At 45.6% G+C, this 23,873-nt stretch overlaps 1 protein-coding gene across 1 annotated transcript in view; it reads left to right on the forward strand.

Moving 5' to 3' along the window:
• LOC142571617 (uncharacterized) overlaps positions 1–23,873 on the forward strand; it is a 159,192-nt gene that overhangs the window by 60,782 nt on the left and 74,537 nt on the right. The window contains exons 11-12 of the mRNA XM_075680162.1: positions 3,253–3,382; positions 20,337–20,404. Coding sequence (XP_075536277.1) covers positions 3,253–3,382; positions 20,337–20,404 — 198 coding nt within the window. The remainder of the gene's footprint in view (positions 1–3,252; positions 3,383–20,336; positions 20,405–23,873) is intronic.

The following is a 23,873-nucleotide window of genomic DNA, read 5'->3' on the forward strand; positions in this document are numbered from 1 at the left end:
TATCAGTATCAGTTGATAGAAATAGCTCATATTCAAAAATACTTGCTTCTGTATGCATCTCCTTTTTATTCGTATTTGAGAATGTCCGGCTCGATTTGCTATGTTTTAGGACATTTTATTTGCTGTGCATATTACTAACCCCTCCCTTCTATTCTCTTTTTGAATAACATAAACACTGCTCCTTAGTGTTCAAATTGGATTAAGTCGTTTTTTTCATATTTTTTTTTTCATGTGATTACTTGAGAGTGACAGCATCAGGTGATATGGTTTCAGCCCGTCTTGACATAAAACATAGTTCTGCATCACTCGGGGAATATTGCAAAGGCACTCAGGGAGAACCAGGAAAACTCAGGGAATTTGGAAATGTCAACTTGATATACACCTTGATTTATGAAATAGTCTTTAACTTCAAATTTCTCGACTGCATTTCTCGACTTCGATAAAAAGTGGTTCAGGGTCTGTTTAAAGAGCTTTACTAAAAACCATGCAAAGTGTTTTGTTATAATTACATTCATAATATTTGAGTTTCATGTGACCATAATGGGGCAGTTATGCAAGTGAGCAATAAGGAAAACCAAAGGTCTCAATTTTCTTTAGTTACAACCACATGGAGCCAACAGACAATGAAGCCAAGGAAGGCATTGGGGAAAGGTACTGTTCTTGAAATGTAAAAATAATAACGAAAAAAGAAAATAAAGCAGGGGAAACAGCAGCTTACCACAGGTGGGAGCTAAACCCACATCTTGTGCACATTATGTGTGCAATGCCCTACAATGGAGCTACAGCATTGGCTGCCCCCTCCCTCTACTTTCTTGGGGATTTGTGCATGTGTTTAGATCTAACCCTGTGAATGTTAGCCAGTCCCACTCGTGGCTATGGCAGTGGATGTACTCCCAGCATTGCATCTAGTGCAGATGTACCAATACACTCGAACTCATTTATAACAGTACCTGTTTTAACGCTATATCTGATATAACAATGAGCAGCCGCAACACCGTGAACCTTCGCATGTGTTCTATGGTAAACTAAACTGCTTACTACAATGCTCCCATGCCGCCTTATTAGTTATGCCCAATAAATCTGGCTACTGGGTGTCTGCAGCTAAAGAAAGAGCATAAAATCCTGGGGAAAAAAAACAAAAAAAAAGAACGTAAGCCACTGCAACTGCTTGCATGTCACACACGCCACATCACCAGCATAGCGTGCCTCTCTCTCTTGTCATCCTTCCGCCCCTCCAAAACTGGAGCCGACACCACCAATGAGCGCTGCTGAGGGCATCTGTCAGCGCTGTAGACTCGTGTTTCAGAGGGGTGGAAGGGAGATGGAAGATAGGAGTGCAGCATACACAGCAAGCAGGCAAGAGTGGCAGCTCACATTTCTTTTAATACGATTAGCATTCTTTGCCTACTTCGGGCATTTTGAGTCTATCTACCTACCTATCTATCTATCTACTATCTACCCCCTACACCAACACAGCGACCCAAGGTGTCTACCAGCTTTGGCCTCTAGCCTTGCGCTTGGGGTCATGATGCGGTTGTGGTCATTTTATCATCATTCCAGCTTTGTCATCTGACTCTTGCTATGCCATCATCATCATGCCATTTATGCCGACCCAGTGGACCAAGTTGTCTAAAGCTTAGGCCACTAGGTACCTGCTCGTGGTTGTGATTCCGTCGTGGTCATCATATCGTCATCATTAAAAATTAATCTACCAACTCTCGTCATGCTGTTCATCCTCACGCCATCATCATCATACAGTCATTATGCATTCGTTGTCATATCATTGTCTTGATGCCATCAAGGTCATTTCATTGTTGTCGTGATGCCATCGAGGTCATTTCATTGCTGTCATTCCACCTTCGTCATCTGAATTTTGTCATGGTGTCGTTGGTGCACCTTTCAAGCCGACCCAGCAAACCAAGATGTCCAATAGCTTGAGCCACTAGGTGTGTGGTTGTGATGCCATTGCGGTCACTGCATCGTCATCATTGCAACTGTGTCACCCAACTCTAGTCACGCTGTTTTCGTCACATCATCATTGTCATACAGTCGTCATGCATTCATTGTCATACCGTCCTGGTAATTTCATCATCTTCACTCCAACTTCGTCATTGTATTGCTGTCGCCATACAATCATCACGCATTTGTTGTAATGCCGTTGTCGTGATGCCATTGTGATCTTTCCAATATCATATTCAACGTCATCATTCAACTCTCATCATTGCCGTCGTCATCACGCCATCATCCATACACATTTGTCGTCGTACCATTGTTGTAATGTTATCATCGTCAATGCCATTGTCGTCATACAGTCTTCATGATACAATCATCGCCACACCATCATCGTCATCCCATTGTCCTCATGGCATTGTCGTCATAACACCTTCATTGTTCCATCGACATAACTCCATCATCCTATCGTCATCACTGTGTCATTCTATAGTCATTGTCATGCCTTCATGCTCGTGGCTGACCTTGGCAAGCGAGTGCCATAGAAACTGTGGGACAAAACCTGAGAACAGTGTATGTGCATATACTCGAAGCAATGCAAGTCTTAGAATGGCCACTACAGATTCTAAATAGATCATCCTTCAGCAATACATTGTGTGTCTGCATTGCTTGAATGCTAATTGCAATACCATCGACACTCATCATGAGATGGGTTTTGCCAAAATTTATTTTCTTTTCCAAGATTTTGCGTTCCTTTTCCTTTCAATAAACAGGCTTATTAGCCAGATTTAATTGTTTTAACCAGTAATGTGGTATGGGAACATTATATGGAGCAGTTTATTTTACCACAGAACACATACAAAAGTTCATTGTGCTGTGGCTTCTTTTTGTTATATCCGAGTATTGTTAAAATCGGTAATGTTATAAGTGGGTTCCACTGTACCTCTTTCTGTTTAATTGAAATGTTTTGGTTTCTGTCCCTTCCTTTTTATGCAACCAGGTTATAAGAAGTATTCATTATAACAATGGAGTTTTCTTGGCACTTGAACATTGTTATAAGCAGGTTCGACTGTACCGCAAGGTTCCATTGATGTATCTGAGTGCCCATCAAGCACAAATGGAAAGTGCCCTGTTTTTCATTTAAACTGCAGTGCAATGAATAATGTTTATTGAATTCTGTGGAAACATCCTATAAAAGGGAACAAAATTTAAGTAAAGCGAGTTTGATCATAGTTTGTTAAATTAAGGTCAAAATGTAGTTTCATGGGTAGTGCTGGACTGTTGGACTCTTTCTGGCTGCAGAACTTTACCGACTTGCTGCGCAAGATTCAGCGGCAGTGTGAACGATTCCTGATCCACAATGCCAATCGTGTGGTTCACTGCCAGAGCTGGTCATCCCTTTCCCCGCAACTTCAAAAGAAGATCAGGGATGGTAAGTGCCTGTTTCTCGTTAGAGAAGGGAGGGTATGAAATAATCAATGTGAGTGTATGCAGGCTGTAGTGCATAACAGTGGTTTTGCTGCTACTGCCATATATCTTGTCACAATGAGTGGCATGGCATCCGGTTGCCTAATTGTTGTAGTAAAATTTTGTCTCAAGAACAAGTTGGTACATTGCAAAAAGAAAAATTAACTATGCTCCTACTTACAGGGGGGCATTAAAAGAGATTCTCAAGTTTTACGTGAATTGATAAATTACTACTGGAATACCAGGAACATGAATTTTACCACAAGCAGAGTCATGGTAATACCAGTGTCACGCATGCATTTCTGATCGTGATTAGGGTCAATCCAGATTAAGCTTGATCTGGATCCGTGTGATGCTAGATGGTCACTGTCAGATCGTGATTGCAATCTGACGATTGCAATCCGTAAATCGCGATCATGCCTCTTGATCACGATCACAGACTGACGTCAGCGCCCTATAGTGCAGTATTCTGAAAACGCCAAAAACTAAAATTGGGGGCAGCTCAATAAAAAGCACTTTAAAACTTTTTTATTAGTGCTACTAAGCTGTAAAATTGAAATATTGTCCAAATTTAACCACATTTTGCAAATATGCATTTGTAGCCAAGGTACTATGCAGTTCTGAGAGTTGCAGACGATCAGCAGACAGTAACATACTTGATCGGGATCATTGGGCCGTGTAACAGTGACCATTGTTGATTGCGATCATGGGATGCGATCCAGATCGGCATTGATTGTGATCAAAAGTGCACGTGTGACACCAGTATGAGGCACAAAAGATGCAACAAAATACCATGCGTTGCTGGCAATTCCAGGTCCACACATTTGCTTGGTGAGGTGTTTGTGAAGTATGAAGCTTTCCATTGCCTCCTTTTTTTTTGTGCAAGTGAATTTACCACTAGTTGTGACCTGCATACCAGCATGCCTTTTTTGATAAGTCACTGCTGGCTGAGTGCATGCACCCACATGATCTTCAACTCATCCGCCTGAAAAAAACAACAATGAAACATGGTGATGGCTGGCTGTCCTAAAGGTGTTTTAGCTCACGTAGCTTGAACGTGAGTTTCAAAGGAATTCATCAAAACTTGGCACATTTAGTGTTAAATCAAAATTGCTTTGTCATTAGGCCTAGTGGCATAGTAGTACTCGAGAAGCCAAGAAATTGCCCTACCAACAAAAATGCTGCTAGTTCCGTCATTTACAAATGTGGCATTTAAAATGAGGTGCGTGGTGATTTTATTCTAAAAGCCAAATAAATCATCACATGGCAGTCATCGGTATACATTGGCTGTATAGGAGCACATGGTGGTGATGCAACAAAGTTTAAATAATCAGTAAGTAACTGCATACAGTGGCTGAATTTTTTGGGAAAAGAGTTTCCAATCACAGATGAATGGATCATCTACCTTGTATCTCTGGTCAGAGGCTCTATTTCCCAGTTTTTTGACGACACTAATGGCTGACAACTTTGCCCTAAAGCTGGTTTCACGGCAAGGAGGGCTGCGCCACCATGAAACCAAACTTTGAGGCAAAATTCGCACTGCCATGAAGCCACCCCTCAAGTCGAAATTTTCTTCTAGTCTGCACCTTGATATTATTGTTAAATTTAGAATAGTTTTGGTGTGTGTTATATGTACAGAAATAAAGTAAATGTTAAAGCACGAATAATTGACAGTTTCGCTTTTCATGAGAAAGCCGCGTCGCATAGCTCATAGCCTATAAGGTGATTCGTTTACAATCAACTACTGATTTCTGCACCTACTTGATTATTCAAAAATATTATTCAAACATATTATTCGCGGTGGCTGTATGGCTGTTGTGAATAAATTTGCCTCAATTTGGCACTAAACTGTAACTTGGGTGGCTGACATCTGACGAAATGGGGCTGGTTAGGCCTAACAGCCAAGGCAGGTGTAGCAGTGGACACCAAACTGTTGCTGGAAGTTTTCTGCTCATCGGTGATCAGGTCCCAGCTCATGTGTGGGGGCTAGACTGAGGATCGCAAAAGTGGGGAGTGTGCCTTCCAAGTTTGCGTACTTGCAGAACAAAATGGGTTGAGCTCACGTGCAGATAGAAATCAAGCTGAATTTGTGCAACCCAGCATAAACTGCCAGCATCGCACAGTCAAGGTAGCACTTCACAGCATCACGATGATGCACGATGTACAAACACGAAATGCTCCACAGGAGCATTTCGTGTTTGGTCCAGCTGCATGGTCAAAAATTTATAAGTAGACTGAAGCAACAGTGAGCAAGAGCCTGTAAACAAATTTTCTGTGCTGCTGGAGTTCTTGCGTGAAAATATATGAATAATGGCACTTCAAAAATTAACTGGCTCATGAGAGGAACAGGTTTTCTTTTTTGCAAGTAAAGAACCAACGTTTTCTAAATATATCAATATCTGGTTCTTCAGTGAAGGTTCTATGCAAATTCCACAACTATTCGAAATATTCACTTCAACTTCACTTCCACTTTGCTTCCGACCAAGAAATTGATATTTGCACAAGCCTACTTTTTTAGCATTGCCTTTTCATAGCCACGCAGCCAACAAATGGAATGAAGTGCCTTGTAAACAAAGATGGCATGTCCATATTCATAATTTTTTCTGTTCCACTTTTTTCTTTTTTTGTGTTTAAAATCTCGTACATGCTTTGTTTTGTGCATTATTTCGTATGTACCTTGCCTCGGGCACTGTTCATTCGAAGCTTGACGCTTCGAAAGTTGATCTATTGCTAAAACTGCTTGCCAGAATGTTAGTTGACAAACTTGCCATGCCCACCGCAGTAGTTTAGAGGCTATGGCATTGCACTGCAAAGCACAATGTCACTGGATCAAATCCTGGTCACAGCGGCCCCGCAGGGGCGTCTGCGCAAGCAGGCGTTTGGTGTGTTGTGACACCACGTACCCGAGCACACGAGGGTTGGACCCTCCTGCGTGTAGCCGTGCGCGGCTTAGCCGTGCGCGGCTTAGCCGTGTCTGGGGAAAAGGGGATCCTGGGGGTTGAGTCGATGCTAGGTGTTTGGACCTTTAAGGCCCCCCGGCGGAGGCAACACACTTCTTCGGCCTCAGCTTCACATAGACGGCACCTCCAGACTGACCCACCTGGAGGAAATCGGCAGTCGCCTTTTCCTGTCTCTCTCTTCCTACAACCTTCGTCTTTCCCTTACATTCCACCTTTCCTGTCTCCTTCTCTCTTCTATTCACTTCCTTCTTGGCGGCAAGGGTTAACCCTGTGTGGCTATCCAACCTTGGGTACACCATATTTGGTTATAGTCGCGGCGTACGACTGGCGTCGTGCAGACTTGCATGCAAGCTCTGCCGCGTCCCCTCGTTGGGCTCCGTGGTGGGCGGTCGGCGCTGTTGCCGAATGTATACATTTTTCATGGAAACTTCTTTCCCCTCCCTTGCTGATCGCCCTCAAAAACGAGGGCGCACCGAAGATGTTTTCAAGTTTTTTGGACGCCAAACCCAGAATTTTCCCCGCTTCCACGTTATTCATTCCGAAAAGCCAAACAAAGCAGTGCGAAACATTTCACCATTCCTTGTTTCAAAGTCCCTGACTGATGTTTTTGGTCCAAGATACAAGGTGTCGAGGATGGCAAGCGGCGACCTCCTCTTGGAGCTCCGCGATGTAAAACAATATGAAAAACTACAGCAACTAGTGTCATTTGGAGAGACCCCCATAACAGTAACCCCGCACCGTACAATGAACACTACCCGCGGCGTTGTGTCAGACGATGACTTGCTGGAGCTCACTGAGGCTGAACTCTTGGAGGGGTTCAGCGAGCAAAATGTTATCAATGTCAAAAGAATAAAGATGAGGCGAGATGGTAAAGAGATCCAAACCAAGCACCTAATAATCACCTTTGGTTCAAGTGTCCTGCCCGAGTCAATCGAGGCCGGGTACATCAACCTTCGTGTCAGGCCATACGTGCCCAATCCACTGCGATGTTTCAAATGCCAGCGCTTCGGCCACAGTTCGCAGAGCTGCCGAGGCCGCCAAACATGTGCGAAGTGCAGTGCCCACGAACACACCTCTGAAGCTTGTGAGAATGCTCTCCACTGTGTAAACTGTGATGGGGAGCACGCCGCGTACTCGCGGTCGTGCCCATCCTAGAAAAAAGAAAAGGAAATAGTAACAGTTAAAGTAAAAGAAAATATAAGTTTCAAAGAGGCACGCAGGCGGGTATCTTACCTGCCCAAGAAAACATTTGCCGATGTGGCGCGTAATGGGGCAGCGTCACAACGGCCTCCGGCGGCTGTCCGACCCACAGGCAGTGAGTCGGCAGTTACGCCATCTGCCCCCGCGGCGGTTGCAGCTAGCGCTGCTCCGTCAACCGAGGAGAAGGGACCATCGACCCCGAAGGTGGGCGCAGCCGAGGCTGCCTCAACCTCCCAGGTCCCTTCCAGCGCTGGCAACGGCCGGCGCAGCCAAATTCCCCAGGGAGCCCCATCGACCTCCGGGCTGGTGGGCGCAGGGGTCTTGCCCTCCAAGGCGGGACCCTCGCTGGTAACTTCCCGCTCGCAAGAGCACGTGTCCGGCGCCTCGCAAGAGGCAATGGACACTACACATGTCCTCAAGGCGCAACAAACGCCTAAGGAGCGGCGAGGCTCCCTCGAACGCTCCAGAAAGGCCAGAACCCCCGTTACAGGGCCTCGAAAGAGCTCTGTAACCTAAATCATCACCTCCCTTTCCGTACACACAGCACTTATTTACTTTCAACATGGATACACAAATCATTCAATGGAATGTCAGAGGTCTTCTTAGGAACCTTGATGATGTGCAAGAGATTATACACAAACACAATCCAAAAGTGCTGTGTCTACAGGAAACACACCTAAAAACACAACACACAAGCTTTCTCCGACAGCATGTTACTTTTCGCAAAGATCGCGATGATGCAATCGCATCATCGGGAGGTGTTGCAATTGTAATCCAAAAGAGCATAGCATGTCAACATTTACAGCTACGAACGGCCCTTGAAGCAGTGGCGGTTCGAATAGTTTTGCTTAACAAACTTATCACTATTTGCTCGATTTATATACCCCCACTCTACAAACTAAACAAACATGAATTTCAGTCCTTCATAGATGAATTGCCAGAACCCTATGTTGTTCTTGGCGATTTCAATGCACACAGCACCTTGTGGGGAGACTCTCGTATCGATGCGCGAGGGCGTCTCGTTGAACAGTTCCTTTACTCTTCTGGAGCTTGCCTTCTAAATAAGAAAGAACCCACATATTACTCTCTTGCAAACAGAACCTTTTCGTCAATAGATCTTAGTATAGTTTCCGCCTCTTTACTGCTCTAACTCGAATGGGAAGTTACAAGCAATCCTTACGGGAGCGATCACTTCCCCGTATTGCTAAGAACATCTAAAGAAAATGAATTTCCTCCACAAGCTCCTAGGTGGAAGATTGATAAAGCAGACTGGGAGAAATTCCGAACTTTAAGTAGTATTTCATGGGATGACGTGTCCTCGTTAGGAATTGATGCTGCCGTGGAATACTTTACAGCCTTCATAATAGATGCCGCAGCTAAATGTATATCACAAGTAAATGGATTGGCATGCAAACGGCGTGTCCCGTGGTGGAACGACGATTGTAGGATCGCTCGTAAGAAACAAAACAGAGCGTGGGGGTTGCTGCGCACCTCCCCCACTGCGGAGAATCTTATCAGTTTTAAAAAAGTAAAATCCCAAGGCAGGCGCATCCGCCGACAGGCCAGAAGAGAGAGTTGGCAGAAGTTTTTATCCGGTATCAACTCCTATACAGATGAGGCCAAAGCCTGGAACAGGGTTAATAGGATAAAAGGGTGACAAACATATTCACTTCCTTTGGTGAACACACAAGGTGAAACACTGAAAGATCAGGCAGACTCACTTGGAGAACACTTTGAGAACGTGTCGAGTTCAAACCATTATTCGCAATCCTTTTTGAAATACAAGCAAATAGAAGAATGCAAGCCAATAATACGAAAATCCAGACAGAATGAACCTTATAACCGGCTGTTCAGTATTGCTGAGTTGAGAGCTGCCTTGACCACATGCAAAAGCTCTGCACCGGGACCTGATAGAGTCATGTACGAAATGATCAGAAACTTACACACTGACACCAAACTTACACTACTCACGCTTTTCAACGCTATTTGGGCTACGGGATACCTCCCATCCACATGGAAAGATGCGATTGTGGTCCCTGTTCTTAAGCAGGGTAAGGACCCTTCCTTGGCTGCAAGTTACCGTCCGATAGCTCTTACAAATTGTCTTTGTAAGCTTTTTGAAAAAATGGTTAACCGCAGACTTGTGCATTTCCTTGAACTCAACAATATCCTCGATCCCTTTCAGTGTGGCTTCAGAGAAGGGCGGTCCACAACCGATCACCTTGTGCGCATTGAGGGAAACATTCGCGACGCCTTTCTACATAAACAATATTTCCTATCCGTATTCCTCGATATGGAGAAGGCGTACGACACTACGTGGCGCTATGGAATCTTGAGAGACTTGTCGGGAATTGGCATCTGTGGCAATATGCTCGTCCTAATAGAAAGCTATTTGTCCAACCGTACATTCCGCGTGAAAGTCGGCAATTCATTGTCACGACCTTTTATACAGGAAACTGGTGTACCTCAAGGTGGTGTACTTAGCTGCACGCTCTTCATCGTGAAAATGAACTCCCTTCGTGCTTCATTACCGCCAGCCATTTTTTATTCTGTTTACGTAGACGACATACAGATAAGCTTCAAATCCTGCAACCTTACTGTATGTGAGAGGTAAGTTCAACAGGGCTTGAACAAAGTGTCCAAATGGGCAGAAGAAAACGGATTTAAAGTTAACCCCAACAAAAGTTCTTGTGTGCTTTTCACAAGAAAGAGAGGGCTCATTGCAGAACCCAGTATCGAAATGAATGGTCAGCGAATTCCTGTGAACAAAGAACACAAATTCTTAGGCATCATACTTGATTCGAAATTAACTTTTATTCCACACATAAAGTACCTCAAGGTCAAATGTTTAAAAACAATGAACTTACTCAAAGTGTTATCCCACACAACATGGGGCAGCGACAGGAAATGTTTAATGAATCTTTACAAGAGCCTCATCCGATCACGGTTGGACTACGGTGCCGTGATCTATCATTCTGCAGCCCCGAGCGCGCTAAAGATGCTAGATCCGGTCCACCATCTAGGAATCCGACTGGCCACTGGAGCTTTCAGAACAAGTCCTATTGAAAGCTTATATGCAGAATCGAATGAGTGGTCACTTCATATCCAGAGAACATACATCAGCCAAACATATTTTTTGAAAGTCCACTCTAATCCTGAACATCCCTGTTTTAACACCATTAATGATATGACATATGCTACACTGTTTCGTAACCATCCTTCCGTAAGACGGCCTTTCTCGCTGCGTGTGAGGGAGCTTTGTCATGAAATGCGTGTTCCACTCCTCGAACTTCGCCTAATGCATCCAGCCAAGCTGCTACCTCCTTGGGAGTGGCAGCTCATACAATGCGATATATCTTTCATGCAAGTTACGAAACACGCTTCAGACATTGAAATCCAAATGCATTTCCGGGAACTCCAGCACAAACACTCCTGCACGGAGTTCTACACAGACGCATCGAAGTCACACGACGGGGTGTCCTACGCAGCCGTCGGGCCATCCATCTCGGAAACCGATGTACTACATGCGGAAACTAGTATCTTTACGGCTGAGGCCTACGCACTATTGTCTGCTGTGAAACATATCAGAAAATCAAAACTCCAGAAAGCAGTCATATATACGGATTCCCTTAGTGTTGTGAAGGCCTTGATGGCATTCTCTAACCACAAAAATCCGGTAATTAACGAACTCTATTCTGCTCTGTGTAAAGCGTATATAGGTAATCAACATGTCATCATATGCTGGGTGCCAGGTCATAGGGGCATCGAAGGTAACGTTGTGGCGGACCAGATGGCCACGTCAGTTGCATCACATTCTGCTAATCACACCGCAGAAGTTCCTGTCACAGACCTGAAGCCCTTCTTACGGAGGAAACTACGGAACCAGTGGCAACGCCTATGGGACGCGGAAACAAATAATAAGCTCCACGTGATAAAGCCACAGTTAGGATTCTGGCCTTCCGTAACAAAATCACGCCGGACAGATGTCCTATTCTGTCGTCTAAGAATAGGACACACATTTGGCACACATAACTTTTTACTCACCGGAAACGAGCCCCCAACCTGCGGTAGATGCGGGGAGAGGCTCACCGTCCTCCACGTCCTTCTGGAGTGTCGGAAAGCCGAATATGAAAGAAAGAGACATTTTCCCATAGCATATCGGCAGCAGATCCCCCTTCATCCAGTAATGTTACTCGGCCCAGAACTGCTATTTGACACCAACGCGGTCCTAAGTTATCTGAAAGATGTTGTATTTCATGTTTTTAGCCCCACATGTTCGTAGCGTCTCCTCTCTTCAGAGGATGGCGCTGTGATAACTATTTTGAATAGCACATGCCTCTAGGCCCTTGTGGTTCAAGGGCTCTGGCGAGGCAGCAGTGCTCCAAGAAATTTTACCATCTTATATATTTTATATCTTGCATCATCCTTCTACGATGGATTTTAATGTTCATAGTACTCGTCATTAATCATCGCCATAATTTTATAGCACATAGATTTTACGCACTTTACAGCGACTATTTTTAGGCCACTTTACAGCCAAGTCACATCTTCATCACAGAACTCATCATTCCACCGCGAAATCACTAACACTGTCTTGGCGCTCTTTGGCCATATCTGGCCCTTGCGCCACTAAACCACATTCATTCATTCATTGGTCACAGCGGCTGCATTTCGATGGGGCAAAATGCAAAAACCCCCTTGTACTGCACACTGGGTACGCGTTAAAGAACCCCAGTTGGTCAAAACTCATCCAGAGACACCACTATGTGGGTTCAGATCATGGTTTTTGTTTGTAATCTGGTTGTGTCATGTAATAAGATCGATAATCAAATCGGAGTTTTGGCACGTAGAACCCAAGATTTTAATTAATTAAATACACTTTGCTGTAGCTATAGTAACTACATCCCACGGTTGTAACCACTTTCTTTAAATGCAAACATTCCAAAAGCAGCTTCTACATTCTCTGAGTACTCGAGTCAGTGCGTGCATATCCCGTCTTTTCTTTTGTGCTTGAAAACAGGGTCACCAGTTTTGTTTATTGCAATTAAGTGAATTTGGACTTGTTGCTTTTGCACATTGACTTGTGAATTCTTCATTTGCCTGTTGGGGAATTTCTGGATCCTTGGTGCTCAAGCTCATTTAGTTAAAAAGTGGCAATTTCATGTACAGTGTAGGCCATTTATTTATTTATTTCAAAGTACCTTACAGGCCCCAAGGGGAGCATTGAGTAAGGGGGGCGTCATTGAACAAATGACAAGAGAAAACAGATATATGAGCGCTAAAAAATGTGAGAGTCAAAAATGTTTGTAATGATCACATGCTTCCAAAACAGTGTTAAAAAAACGCTAAATCAATACAAAGAGTTATCGGGAAAGGAATGAAAAGTACATTTCACCCTAACATAAAAGGCGATGTAACACTTGCGCAAAATAATGTACATAGCGCGAGTACATAAAGCAAACAAAATTGAAACCACAATAACAAGAAAAAGAAAGTCACGTATTATATGACATGACATATGTACAGATGAAGATATTTGTTATGATGAAGACTGTAGGTTCAGTAGTTGTCTAAATTTATCATTGCTCATTTGAGCGACAGTGCTATTAGGAAGCGAATTCCATAACCGAATCGCTCGTGGTAAAGCCGAGAAGTTAAATGCGTTAGTGTTGCCATAAATGTGAGTGAGACTTAAATCATTATAAAGTCGGCGTGATGTGCAAGACGCGCGTTCCAGTGGCAAGTTTGGTGGCTTGATTTGGTGAACATATTGCTACGGCATGAGCCGGGCGAGAAGAAGAGGAAGAAGAAGTGAGCTGGTGCAGCCTCAGGACGCCATCTTGACTTTACCATCCATCTCGTCCCTTGAATAAAGCCGGTTTAACATTAACCGTAACAGTTTTGTGGTGGAGGTGCTGGGTACTTCGACCAAGACGACGGAGCTGCTGCAGCAAGTGCCACGCCGGAGCCGACGCCTCGCTCGACTGCCTCCAACACCGCTTGAGATCCCGATGTCCCACAGCAGCGACGAACAGCCTTCTCTGGCAGCTCCAGTGCGAACAACCGGCGCCTGGATGCATCAGATGGAGCCCCGCCCTTTCTCTGGAAAATTCGGCGAAGACGTGGAGGAATGGCTCACCCACTACAAGCGTGTGAGCAAGTACAACGGCTGGAACTCCACGACTCAGCTCGACAATGTGGTTCTGTTCCTCACAGACACGGCGCTAGTGTGGTTCGAGAACCATGAAGATACGTTCACAACGTGGGACAGCTTCGTTACTCACCTCACAGAGTGCTTTGGCGATTCCACCACGAAACGGAAGCGGGCGGAGCAGACATTGCTTCAGCGCGCTCAAGTCCCAGGTGAGACCTGTACTACGTACATAGAGGCGATCCTGAAGCTTTGCAAGACTGTCAATCCTCGAATGTCCGAAGAGGACAAGGTTGGACACCTTCTCAAAGGCATAGCCGAGGATGTTTACAATTATTTAATCGGAAAGGAGAGTCTCGCCTCGGTCGCCGACCTCATCAAGCATTGCCGCACATTTGAGGCCTTGAAGCTGCGCCGTATCACGCCAAAGTTTGGCAGGCTAGCAAATGTCACAACGGTGGCAAGCGTTGACGAAAACGACAACTACAGCTTTCAATTTGACCTTGCGGCAACTATAAGGCAAATTGTCCGCGAAGAACTTGAACGACACACCAAAGGGGCGGATGTCGAACAGCTTGGTTGCGCTTCCAACCAACCTCAAGAACATGCATCTGCTGTGTCAGCATTGTCTGTCATGCCAGGCGTTGCAGACTGTCGAGGTGATCAGCTGCGACAGCACCGACGTACCTTTCCCGACGACATGACGCACGATCAACGAACTCGTCGAGCTACCACCACGAATCGGAATTCGGAAGATCGCGTTTATTATTCGCAGCGTCCCAGGGTTGACTCCGAGGCATACAACGTCGGTCGCGCATCTCCTGTATGTTACAGCTGTGGCGCCTCAGGACACATTGCTCGTTTTTGTCGCCGGCGCCGACAGACAACAACATATGGCCCACCACCAACTTGGCCTAATTTTGGACGTGATAGTTATGACGACCGTTGGCCGATAGACCCTGCAAACACCACAGGCGCGCCACCTCGGAATACCTTCCGTCAGTATAGTAGAAGGAGTGGCTCGCCAGCTTCTGACCGCAGCCTGACGCCCCCAACCAGTCGCCAACGCCGTTCACCGTCACCACGGCGACGTGCTACGTCTCCACCGCCGTCGGGAAACTAACCGGCGCGGCCGATGGAGGTAAGGTCGCCGGACAGTCTGTGTATCTGCGAAATACTCCTCTGCCTATTATGATGGTGAAGAACAGAGTGCGTGTGTTAATTGATAGTATACCTGCAACAGCATTAGTGGATACTGGTGCTACCGTTTCCGTCATGAGTGTGACTTTCAAAGAGAGGCTCGGTCGGAAAGTTATGTTCCCGTGGAATGATGGTGTGACGTTTCGTGGTGTCAGCGGAGAGTGCCTAGTTCCCCTTGGTATTTGTGTTGCAAGTGTTTTATTCGGAGGAGAAGATCTTAAAACAGAATTTCTCGTACTACCGCGATGCACTCATGATGTGATTCTCGGGATTGACTTTCTTCAGGATTGTGGTGCATCCGTTAACTGTGGCACAGGCGAAATTACTTTGAATAGCGCGCTTCTCGCCACCCTTGCCGACACATCCTTACCAGTGAAAAACTATTGTGTTGTTTCGAACGATTTGCTGCTACCGCCTTGGTCGCTGTCACGTATCCCTGTCAATTTCGCTGCTGCCGACCTTTCATTGTTTGACGCGCAAGTCCAGCCACTTACGTCGAGCTGCGCAAAGAAAGATGTACTTGTACCACGCTCTGTCGTGAGAGTAGTGAATGGCGCCTCCAATTTATGGGCTTTCAATTGTTCTTGCGTCCCTGCCGTTCTCCCGCGTGATATGAAGCTTGCTGAATTTGACGAGATTACTTACAGCTCCATTACAGTTCTAAGCGAGGAGGAGCAGTCTCATACTAGCGATCCCCAAAGAAGCATTTCTGAAGAGCAGATCCTACGAATGATCAACAAGGCACTGCCCTCACATGAGCGCCGCGCTCTCGCACAAGTTTTGTGGGCACATCTTTCTGTGTTCGATTTCACACAAGGCGACAAGCAGGCTTCACTCCCGCGTTCTCGTGCTCGCCACAGAATTGACACCGGATCTGCGCACCCCATTCGGCAAAAGCCTTACCGCGTTTCTTCAGCAGAGAGGACAGTTATTGCTGAACAGGTGAAAGACATGCTGCGGAAAAGTGTTGTCCAAGAGTCTTCTAGTCCGTGGGCAGCACCAGTAATCTTAGTAAAGAAGAAGGATGGATCGTGGCGGTTTTGCGTTGATTACAGGAAACTGAATGCGGTCACCAAAAAGGATGTGTATCCGCTTCCTAGAATTGATGATGTCATCGACTGTCTACATTCCGCTGCCTACTTTTCATCACTGGATTTGCGATCGGGGTATTGGCAGATACCCATGCACCCAGACGATAAGGAGAAAACGGCCTTCGTGACACCAGACGGTCTTTATGAATTTAACGTTATGCCGTTCGGCCTTTGTAACGCGCCAGCAACATTCGAACGATTCATGGATACTATCCTCCGAGGACTTAAATGGGAAATTTGTTTGTGCTACCTCGATGATGTGGTCATTTTTGGCAGCACATTGAGTGAACATAACAGCCGTCTCAATCTTGTTCTGGATTGTGTCAAACAAGCCGGCTTGATCCTAAATTCCAAGAAATGTCGTTTTGGAGAAACCGAGACGTTAGTACTTGGGCATCTGGTCGACAAAAATGGTGTGAGGCCAGATCCACGGAAGATTGAGGCAGTCAGCTCCTTCGAAGCACCGAAGTCAGTGCGGGAGTTGAGGAGTTTCTTGGGCCTGTGCTCGTATTTTCGGCGCTTCGTCCCAAGATTCGCCGACGTGGTGTACCCCCTAACATGTCTTCTCCAAAAAGCCGTCCCTTTCAACTGGACATCGGCTTGCGACGACGCGTTCCGTCAGCTAAAATTTCTACTAACATCAGGGCCCATATTGCGTCACTTCGATGCATGCGCACCTACGGAAGTGCACGCTGATGCCAGTGGCATCGGCATCGGCGCCGTACTTGTGCAACGTCATCAAGGAGCTGAACACGTTGTGGCTTATGCTAGTCGCTCTTTGACTAAGGCGGAACGCAATTACACTGTGACCGAGCAAGAATGCTTGGCAGCTGTTTTCGCTGTCCACAAATTTCGACCTTATATCTACGGACGCCCGTTCACTATCATTACTGACCACCACGCGTTGTGCTGGTTGGTGAATCTCCGTGACCCGAGTGGACGACTGGCACGTTGGGCTCTTCGACTGCAGGAGTACGACTTCGTTATTTCCTACAAGTCCGGGCGTCGCCACGCAGATGCGGACTGTCTCTCCCGCCTTCCTCTGACGACGACGGAGTGTGACGAAGACAATTTTGATGACTGTTTTGCTCCCATTTCTTCTACATTCCCAGACTCGATGACTTTCAAAGCAGAGCAGGAAAATGATATTGGTTTGGAACCTCTATTTGTGGCCGCATCGCGTCCTGGAGCCACCGGTCGATTTTGTGTCCGTGACGGCCTGCTTTACAAGACCAATTATTCGGTTAAAGGCGCACGCTTCCTTCTGGTGGTGCCGCAGAGTCTGCGAACGGACATACTGAGAGCCATGCACAACGATGTGACCTCTGGCCATCTAGGATTCATAAGAACTTTGAACCGGACACAGGAGCGTTTTTACTGGCCCAGAATGCGGGACACGGTCAAGCACTACGTCGCCAGTTGCGAACAATGTCAACGCTACAAGCGCCCTACGACCGCTCCGCCAGGTCTTCTCCAACCTCTGCCGCCGCCTCGCCTGCCATTTGAACAAGTGGGTATCGATCTTCTGGGCCCATTTCCCCGATCATCTAACGACAACCGATGGGTGATCGTATGTGTAGACCATCTGACCCGTTACGCGGAAACGGCGGCCGTGCCATCTTCAACAGCTGCGTCCGTTGCAACGTTTTTGCTTCGATTCATTATTCTTCGACATGGTCCCCCCCGTGTGATCATTAGCGATCGCGGTCGTCAGTTCGTTGCGGACGCCGTAGAAGAACTGCTTCGTCTCTGCAGTTCGCAGTTCCGTCATTCAACGCCTTATCACCCTCAGACAAATGGGCTTGTAGAACGTACGAACAGAACTCTAACTAACATGCTGGCCATGTACGTATCTTCCGATCACAAGGACTGGGATGACGTACTCCCCTTCATCACCTATGCGTATAATACTGCAAAGCATGAGACGACCGATTACAGTCCTTTTTATCTCCTTTACGCACGTTCACCGCTAAGCTGCATTGACACTATACTACCGTTTGACTTTCACAGCGAGTACTCTGTTGCCAAGACGCTTTGTCTTGCCGAAGAAGCCCGGCGTATCGCTCGTCTTCGTACTGTGGCATCGCAAGACCGATCGAAAGAGCGCTATGACAGCCGACACCAGTCTGTCTCGTACGCCAAAGGAGACTTTGTGTGGTTGTGGACTCCTCAACGTAAACGTGGCTTATGCGAAAAGTTTTTACCTCAGTACACGGGCCCATTCGTCATTGTAGATCGCTTGAGTGACTTGACGTACGTAGTGGCACGCTTGACGTCGACTGGTCGTCGGTCTAGCCGGACCCAGTTAGTACATGTTGCCCGTCTTAAGCGGTTTCACCCTACGCTTTCCGAGTGATTTGGACTTGCCCAGCGGGCTTCGTCTGGCAACCGGGGATTGCTACGGCATGAGCCGGGCGAGAAGAAGAGGAAGAAGAAGTGAGCTGGTGCAGCCTCAGGACGCCATCTTGACTTTACCATCCATCTCGTCCCTTGAATAAAGCCGGTTTAACATTAACCGTAACAATATCTATGGAGCAAGGACAGGAGTGCTATGTCACGTCGGCTACTCAGTGATTGAAGGGAAAGGTCAAGTTGTAACGCAAGTCATCAATCACAAATATCCGCACTGTAAGTGGTACTGCTCTATAACCGAAACAGATTTTCAATGTCCGCACACATGCAAGACATGCAGACCAAGCAGCCACATGTACCTGACAATTGAAGCATGTGACTAGGAAGTTTGCATCCTTTTAAATTTGTAAACCTTGAAAGTCAAACACCTGACGACCAGCCTTTCCAGGCGTTCTTCACCTAAAACAGTCGAAACAACGTAGAAAAAGAAAAGCAAAACAGGAAAGTATTTACTTTCTGCACGCAAACGGAAAAGCAAAGAGCAACATGCACGTGTGTCTGGTGCATAGATTGCCGTGGTGGGCACACTGCTGGAAAGTGGGTGGCGCAGAGGTTTCTCCATTGCCTAAACATCCTCCACATGTCTGCAGCGGAACACTTTATAACCACGTGGCCTACACTGTACGCTGCTGCCATGGCAGGTGTGGTTTTCTCTTCTTTTTTTTGTCCGGCTTCCTGTTCATTTGCTCTGTGTGACCTCCTCCTCTGCATTGTCCTCGTCACTCTCCTCTCCGCCGCTGGCACGCTCCATTGAAAGCGCGCTTGCTGCCTCACTTGTCTGTAGGATTTTCTGGCAGCCACATTATGACCGGTATTTCAACTCATGAGGCCACACTGCAGTATAGGCAGTATGCATATGCGGTAGTTCTATGGGAGTGTAAATGAGAGGCAGAAAAGACTGTTGTATTCTGTGCTGCACAGTGAGCAGTTATGTTACAAGCGGTCTGAGCTGTATATTGTCATGTACACCAGCCATTTCACATCAAGAAATTTTAAATGGCTGAAGATTTGTATAGGCCTGCAACTCTCATTACTAACTAGAAAAACAGGTATCACCACCAGGTAACACAAAGTAGTGTCTTAATTAGTGAAAGTGACCAGCCTTTTACAATTTTTTACATGTATTATTAATGATAAAAACGGTATGAAAATAATACATAATTTAATTTTTAGCTTGAACAAGGTGAATTTTCAAAAGATGCTTTGGATGAAATTCTGTTGCTTGTTTTAAACTAATTTTAGATAAGCCCAGCCTTTTATTGAGCTTGTCTTGAAAACACGGCACGCTTTTTGGCCTAAATTCACCTGGTTGCCCTGTTTCAAATTGACTGATCTCTCATCTGTCACTTGTATTTCACTCAGTATCATGCCGATTTTAACTTACTTTTGTGTAATAATTCTTTAGTAAACCTTGCATAATGGTGAGATTGAAGTGTGGCCAGTTATTGAAGGTCTGCGCATGTTCTTGCAGCATGCATATTCAAGGGGCCAGGAGCCAGGGATTTCTCAGTGATTTTTGGAAGTTGTTGAGAGGTCTCTCCTGGCCAGTAAGTTTTATATTGCCAATTTACTGCGAGTGGCTTGTTAGGGAGCTTTAGACGCATGCTGAGCTTGCAGCCTTTATAAAAACAAAAAATAGATAGCTTTGCACTGTCAATTTGGTTTAGGAGTTCTATGGGAGCGTAAATGAGAGGCAGAAAAGACTGTTGTATTCTGTGCTGCACAGTGAGCAGTTATGTTACAAGCGGTCTGAGCTGGACACTCGCCCGTGTCCTGAGTCTTAGTAGTCAAGTAAATTTTTTTTTTCTGTGTATAAGGCTTGTGTGTGTGGGTCCCTAAACAATGTTTCTCATTTTCATGTGTACAAATTTAAGCATGCTATGTTCTTCTTTGTTTCCCTTGCAGCTGCAGTCATTGTGTTCGAGTTTGAGAAGCCCATTGCTCCACCACCAAGGCTGTCCAGCCTACGACGAGTGAGTCATTACTTCTTGTTGCTTCTTTTTTTGTGGGGATTTTGCTTGCCAATTATGATTAATTACTAAGCAATGGCCTTTAATGTTGATGTTTTGCAAACCTGGCCTAACAGTTCTTCAGGAATTTTGCTTGAGTTAAAGGAGTGCTGACACGAAAACTTGGTGTTCCGCTTCTTTTCTTTTTTTGCTTTTTCAATTAGCTGTAGACTCCATAATTACGGTATGAAGTCTCAATTCCCCGAGAGCACCAAAAATAATTACATAACTCTTTAGTCGACCAGTTCGCAATGTGTGCCGAGTGCTGTGTAGATCTGGTCATATGGCATAACAAAAAAACTGAAGCAATGCACCATTTGACACAATGCAATAGTGGAAGGTAATACAATACCCCTGTTGCCAAAAGTTGCCAAATTGGCCCTTCCAATTGTGCGCTTCTCTTGGAAAAGCCAGAGGGACCCTATGTCCCCTCTTGTCTCATCTAGTTCCAAATTAATTCAGCTTTCAGCTGCATGATCATACTGTATGTGTACACTTCAGTGATATCTGGTAACATGAGACCACCACATCAAGTTCCACTGACTTCAATAGTCTCCCAGTTCACATCCGAGGCGGTACTGCACTTGGCACAAATTTTGTACTGGTCACATTAAAAGGCAATATGATCATCTGCTGCTCTCTCAAGGAATTGAGGCTTCATAGCCTAATAATTGGGTTGACAGCAATTCAACAAAAAAAGAAAAACAAGACAAAAATATTGTCAGTTGGAAGGTTTTAGCAGCAACAAGTTTATCTGCTGAAACATTAGCTAGCTTCAGCAATAACATGCTTAACAATACCATTTGCTCAGTATACTACAGTGTTTCCTGCAGAATGTAATAGATTTTCCTTCATCTGCCTTTGAATTCTGACTCATTGTATGGGACTCGCAGGGGAGTACAAAGTATCATGCAATGAAGGCATGAAGACCTAGAACTTTGAAGTTACAAAAGAAAGAAACTCCCTTGGTTGTGCATGAGATGTTTCATTCTATGCATTAAAAGACTACACAAACCCAGTTGCATCACAGGTTGTGCATAAAAGCGATATGGCTAGCCTGATCTTACTGTATAGACTCCTGTAAGAGCCGTACTTTTCTTCCCGAATTTTGACGAAGTGCGGGACCAAACACGGGACCAAACCTTTTGGTCAAAATGGTGCCGGCGCTGCCAGTGCCTTGTGCACGCCCTGGATGCCCGGATGTACCATTTCATTAGAGATCAACGCATAGCTCTCGGCATCTAGTAGCGGCATGCGGAAGTACGCAGCGCGCGAGAATTTGCCAAAGTGTGCACGTAACATCGGGGCACTGAACACGATTGCTTTTCTGTTGGAATTTTTTTTTCTCCGAACTTAGCGCTGCCAAGTTGGGAATGCATCCCTTACGCAAGTCTATTCGGCATGCAGTTTTAGTGTAGTTCTTGCTCTGCGAATGCTGGATTCCCATGATTGACGGAATCCCGCAGACGAGCACGACATGGCTAAGTGCTGCTGTATTGCACCACATGCAGACAAGCTGAAGTGCAGTTCATGGCAGCTGAGCAACATCACTCTTTATGCAGAATGAATCGGTGATCTGGTTCATCGTGTGAATCCAGCTTAAGAGCACTAACCTCCATTGTTGACAAACTTTCTACTGTGCAGGAATGATGTGTGCATTGCTACCATAAGCAAAAATGCTGGCAAAGTATTTTTTTTTTTGTGGGTGTTTGTGGTCACAAGCATATGCCTATGCATTACTTATAGCCAGCAGCCTCATTTTTTGTGGCACACTCCGACAGGGAAGATCTCTAAAAAAACATTCTCCCAGACATACTCTAATTTGGTTTTACACTCTTGCTGAAGCACTTGTCCATGAGTTGAAGCATACATGAGTTGAAGCAGATGCCAGCAGCTGTTAGTACCATAACTGCTTATGCTTGATGTTGAATCATCCCAAGGAACTAGGTTTAGTGTTCTCCAGACCATTGATTCAGCTAACTACCTTGCAAGAAAGCAAGTAATGTCCAGGGTTGTTAAGCAGGCATGCATCTCCCTTTTAATATGGCTGTCAATGCTTACCTGAGCATATTGGTGGTAGCCTCTACAAATGGTGTGGCACCAATAGCCTTGAACTTTATGAGTTTGACATTCATCACTACATCAGTAATCAGCATGCTGCTTCTAGTTAACAATTTTTAAGGTATTGAATAGTCACAGTTGGCTCATCTGCAGCATGTGCTGTGGGTAACAGAATATCAAATGACATATGGGTCATGGAGAAAAGTGGGTTTGTGTTCCTATGTGAAACTATTTTCACGTCATGCTCTGCTGGTGAGCTCCACGCCACCTTCCTCAGGTGTTCTGTGACCCACCAGTGCATTGCATACTTCAGTCCTTTTCTCAGGTCATGAAAGAGTCTTCATGGACAGAGCCCTCAGGCCTAGATGCATTGAATTGAATTCTGGGGTTTTATGAGCCAAAACCACAACTCAGTTATGAGGCACACTGTAGTGGGAGTCTCCAGATTAATTTTCAACACCAGGGGATCTTTAACAGGCTCCTACTGCACGGGACACAGGCGATTTTGCATCTCGCCCCTGTGAAAATGCTGCCGAGGTTGCTAGGATAGGGTCTAGGGGCAGTGCCCATTCATACAGGCTGCAAAGTGGACAGACCAGGCAACCTCATTAGCCTGTTTGCAGTGATTCCTCTGCTGCACCAAGCTGTGTGCAAAATAGAATTTGCTGCCCAGACCTGATAAAATTGAGCAAACTTGTGCCAAGCTCCTTCAAAACAAGCCAGAATTTCATGGTAACACCTACCACTCTCAACTGCACGAAGGCAAGACGTGCGCTGCCTGGCCAGCATTAGTGCTAGTCATTTTTGTTAGTCCTCCACTTGCTGCCCTAAATCGTCCCAAAAAGCTTTTGTGCATCAAAAAAGTAGCATTCTGCATATGCACAGAATCCAAACTTGGCTTGGGTTCTTCTTATGGAATTCAAATAGCTCACGCTAATTTTGGGTTTTCACTATTTCTAAACCTCCCTTGCGAATTGCGGCACCTTCTTAACTAGTTCACAAAGTGCAAGGGAATCAAATGGACCTAGGGCTATCACCTTCCAGTAGCTCAATTGCCTTGTGAGAAGTCACATGCACTGAGTCCAGTTTAGCTGTAGCCTTCTCAAGCCCATATACACTGAAATCTCGTTAAACCGTAGTTGGCTGGAGCTCAGAAAAAGTACGTACTAAACAGTTGTACTGCTTAACCGAAATAGCGTGGAGATCGCCCACTTACCTGCCAAAAATGCAACTACAAGAGAGTGCGGTAAAAGGGCAGAAAACTTGCAGTATTTGTTTACTTCACGTGACAAAAGTCTGTTATTTTCGTTTGATGCTGTGGAGGGCTAGCAGCGACGATGGCGGTCTCACACTCACTGAAACTCAAGCGAGC

This window comes from Dermacentor variabilis, chromosome 1, assembly GCF_050947875.1.
Source record: "Dermacentor variabilis isolate Ectoservices chromosome 1, ASM5094787v1, whole genome shotgun sequence".
In the NCBI taxonomy this organism is placed as follows: Eukaryota; Metazoa; Arthropoda; class Arachnida; order Ixodida; family Ixodidae; genus Dermacentor; species Dermacentor variabilis.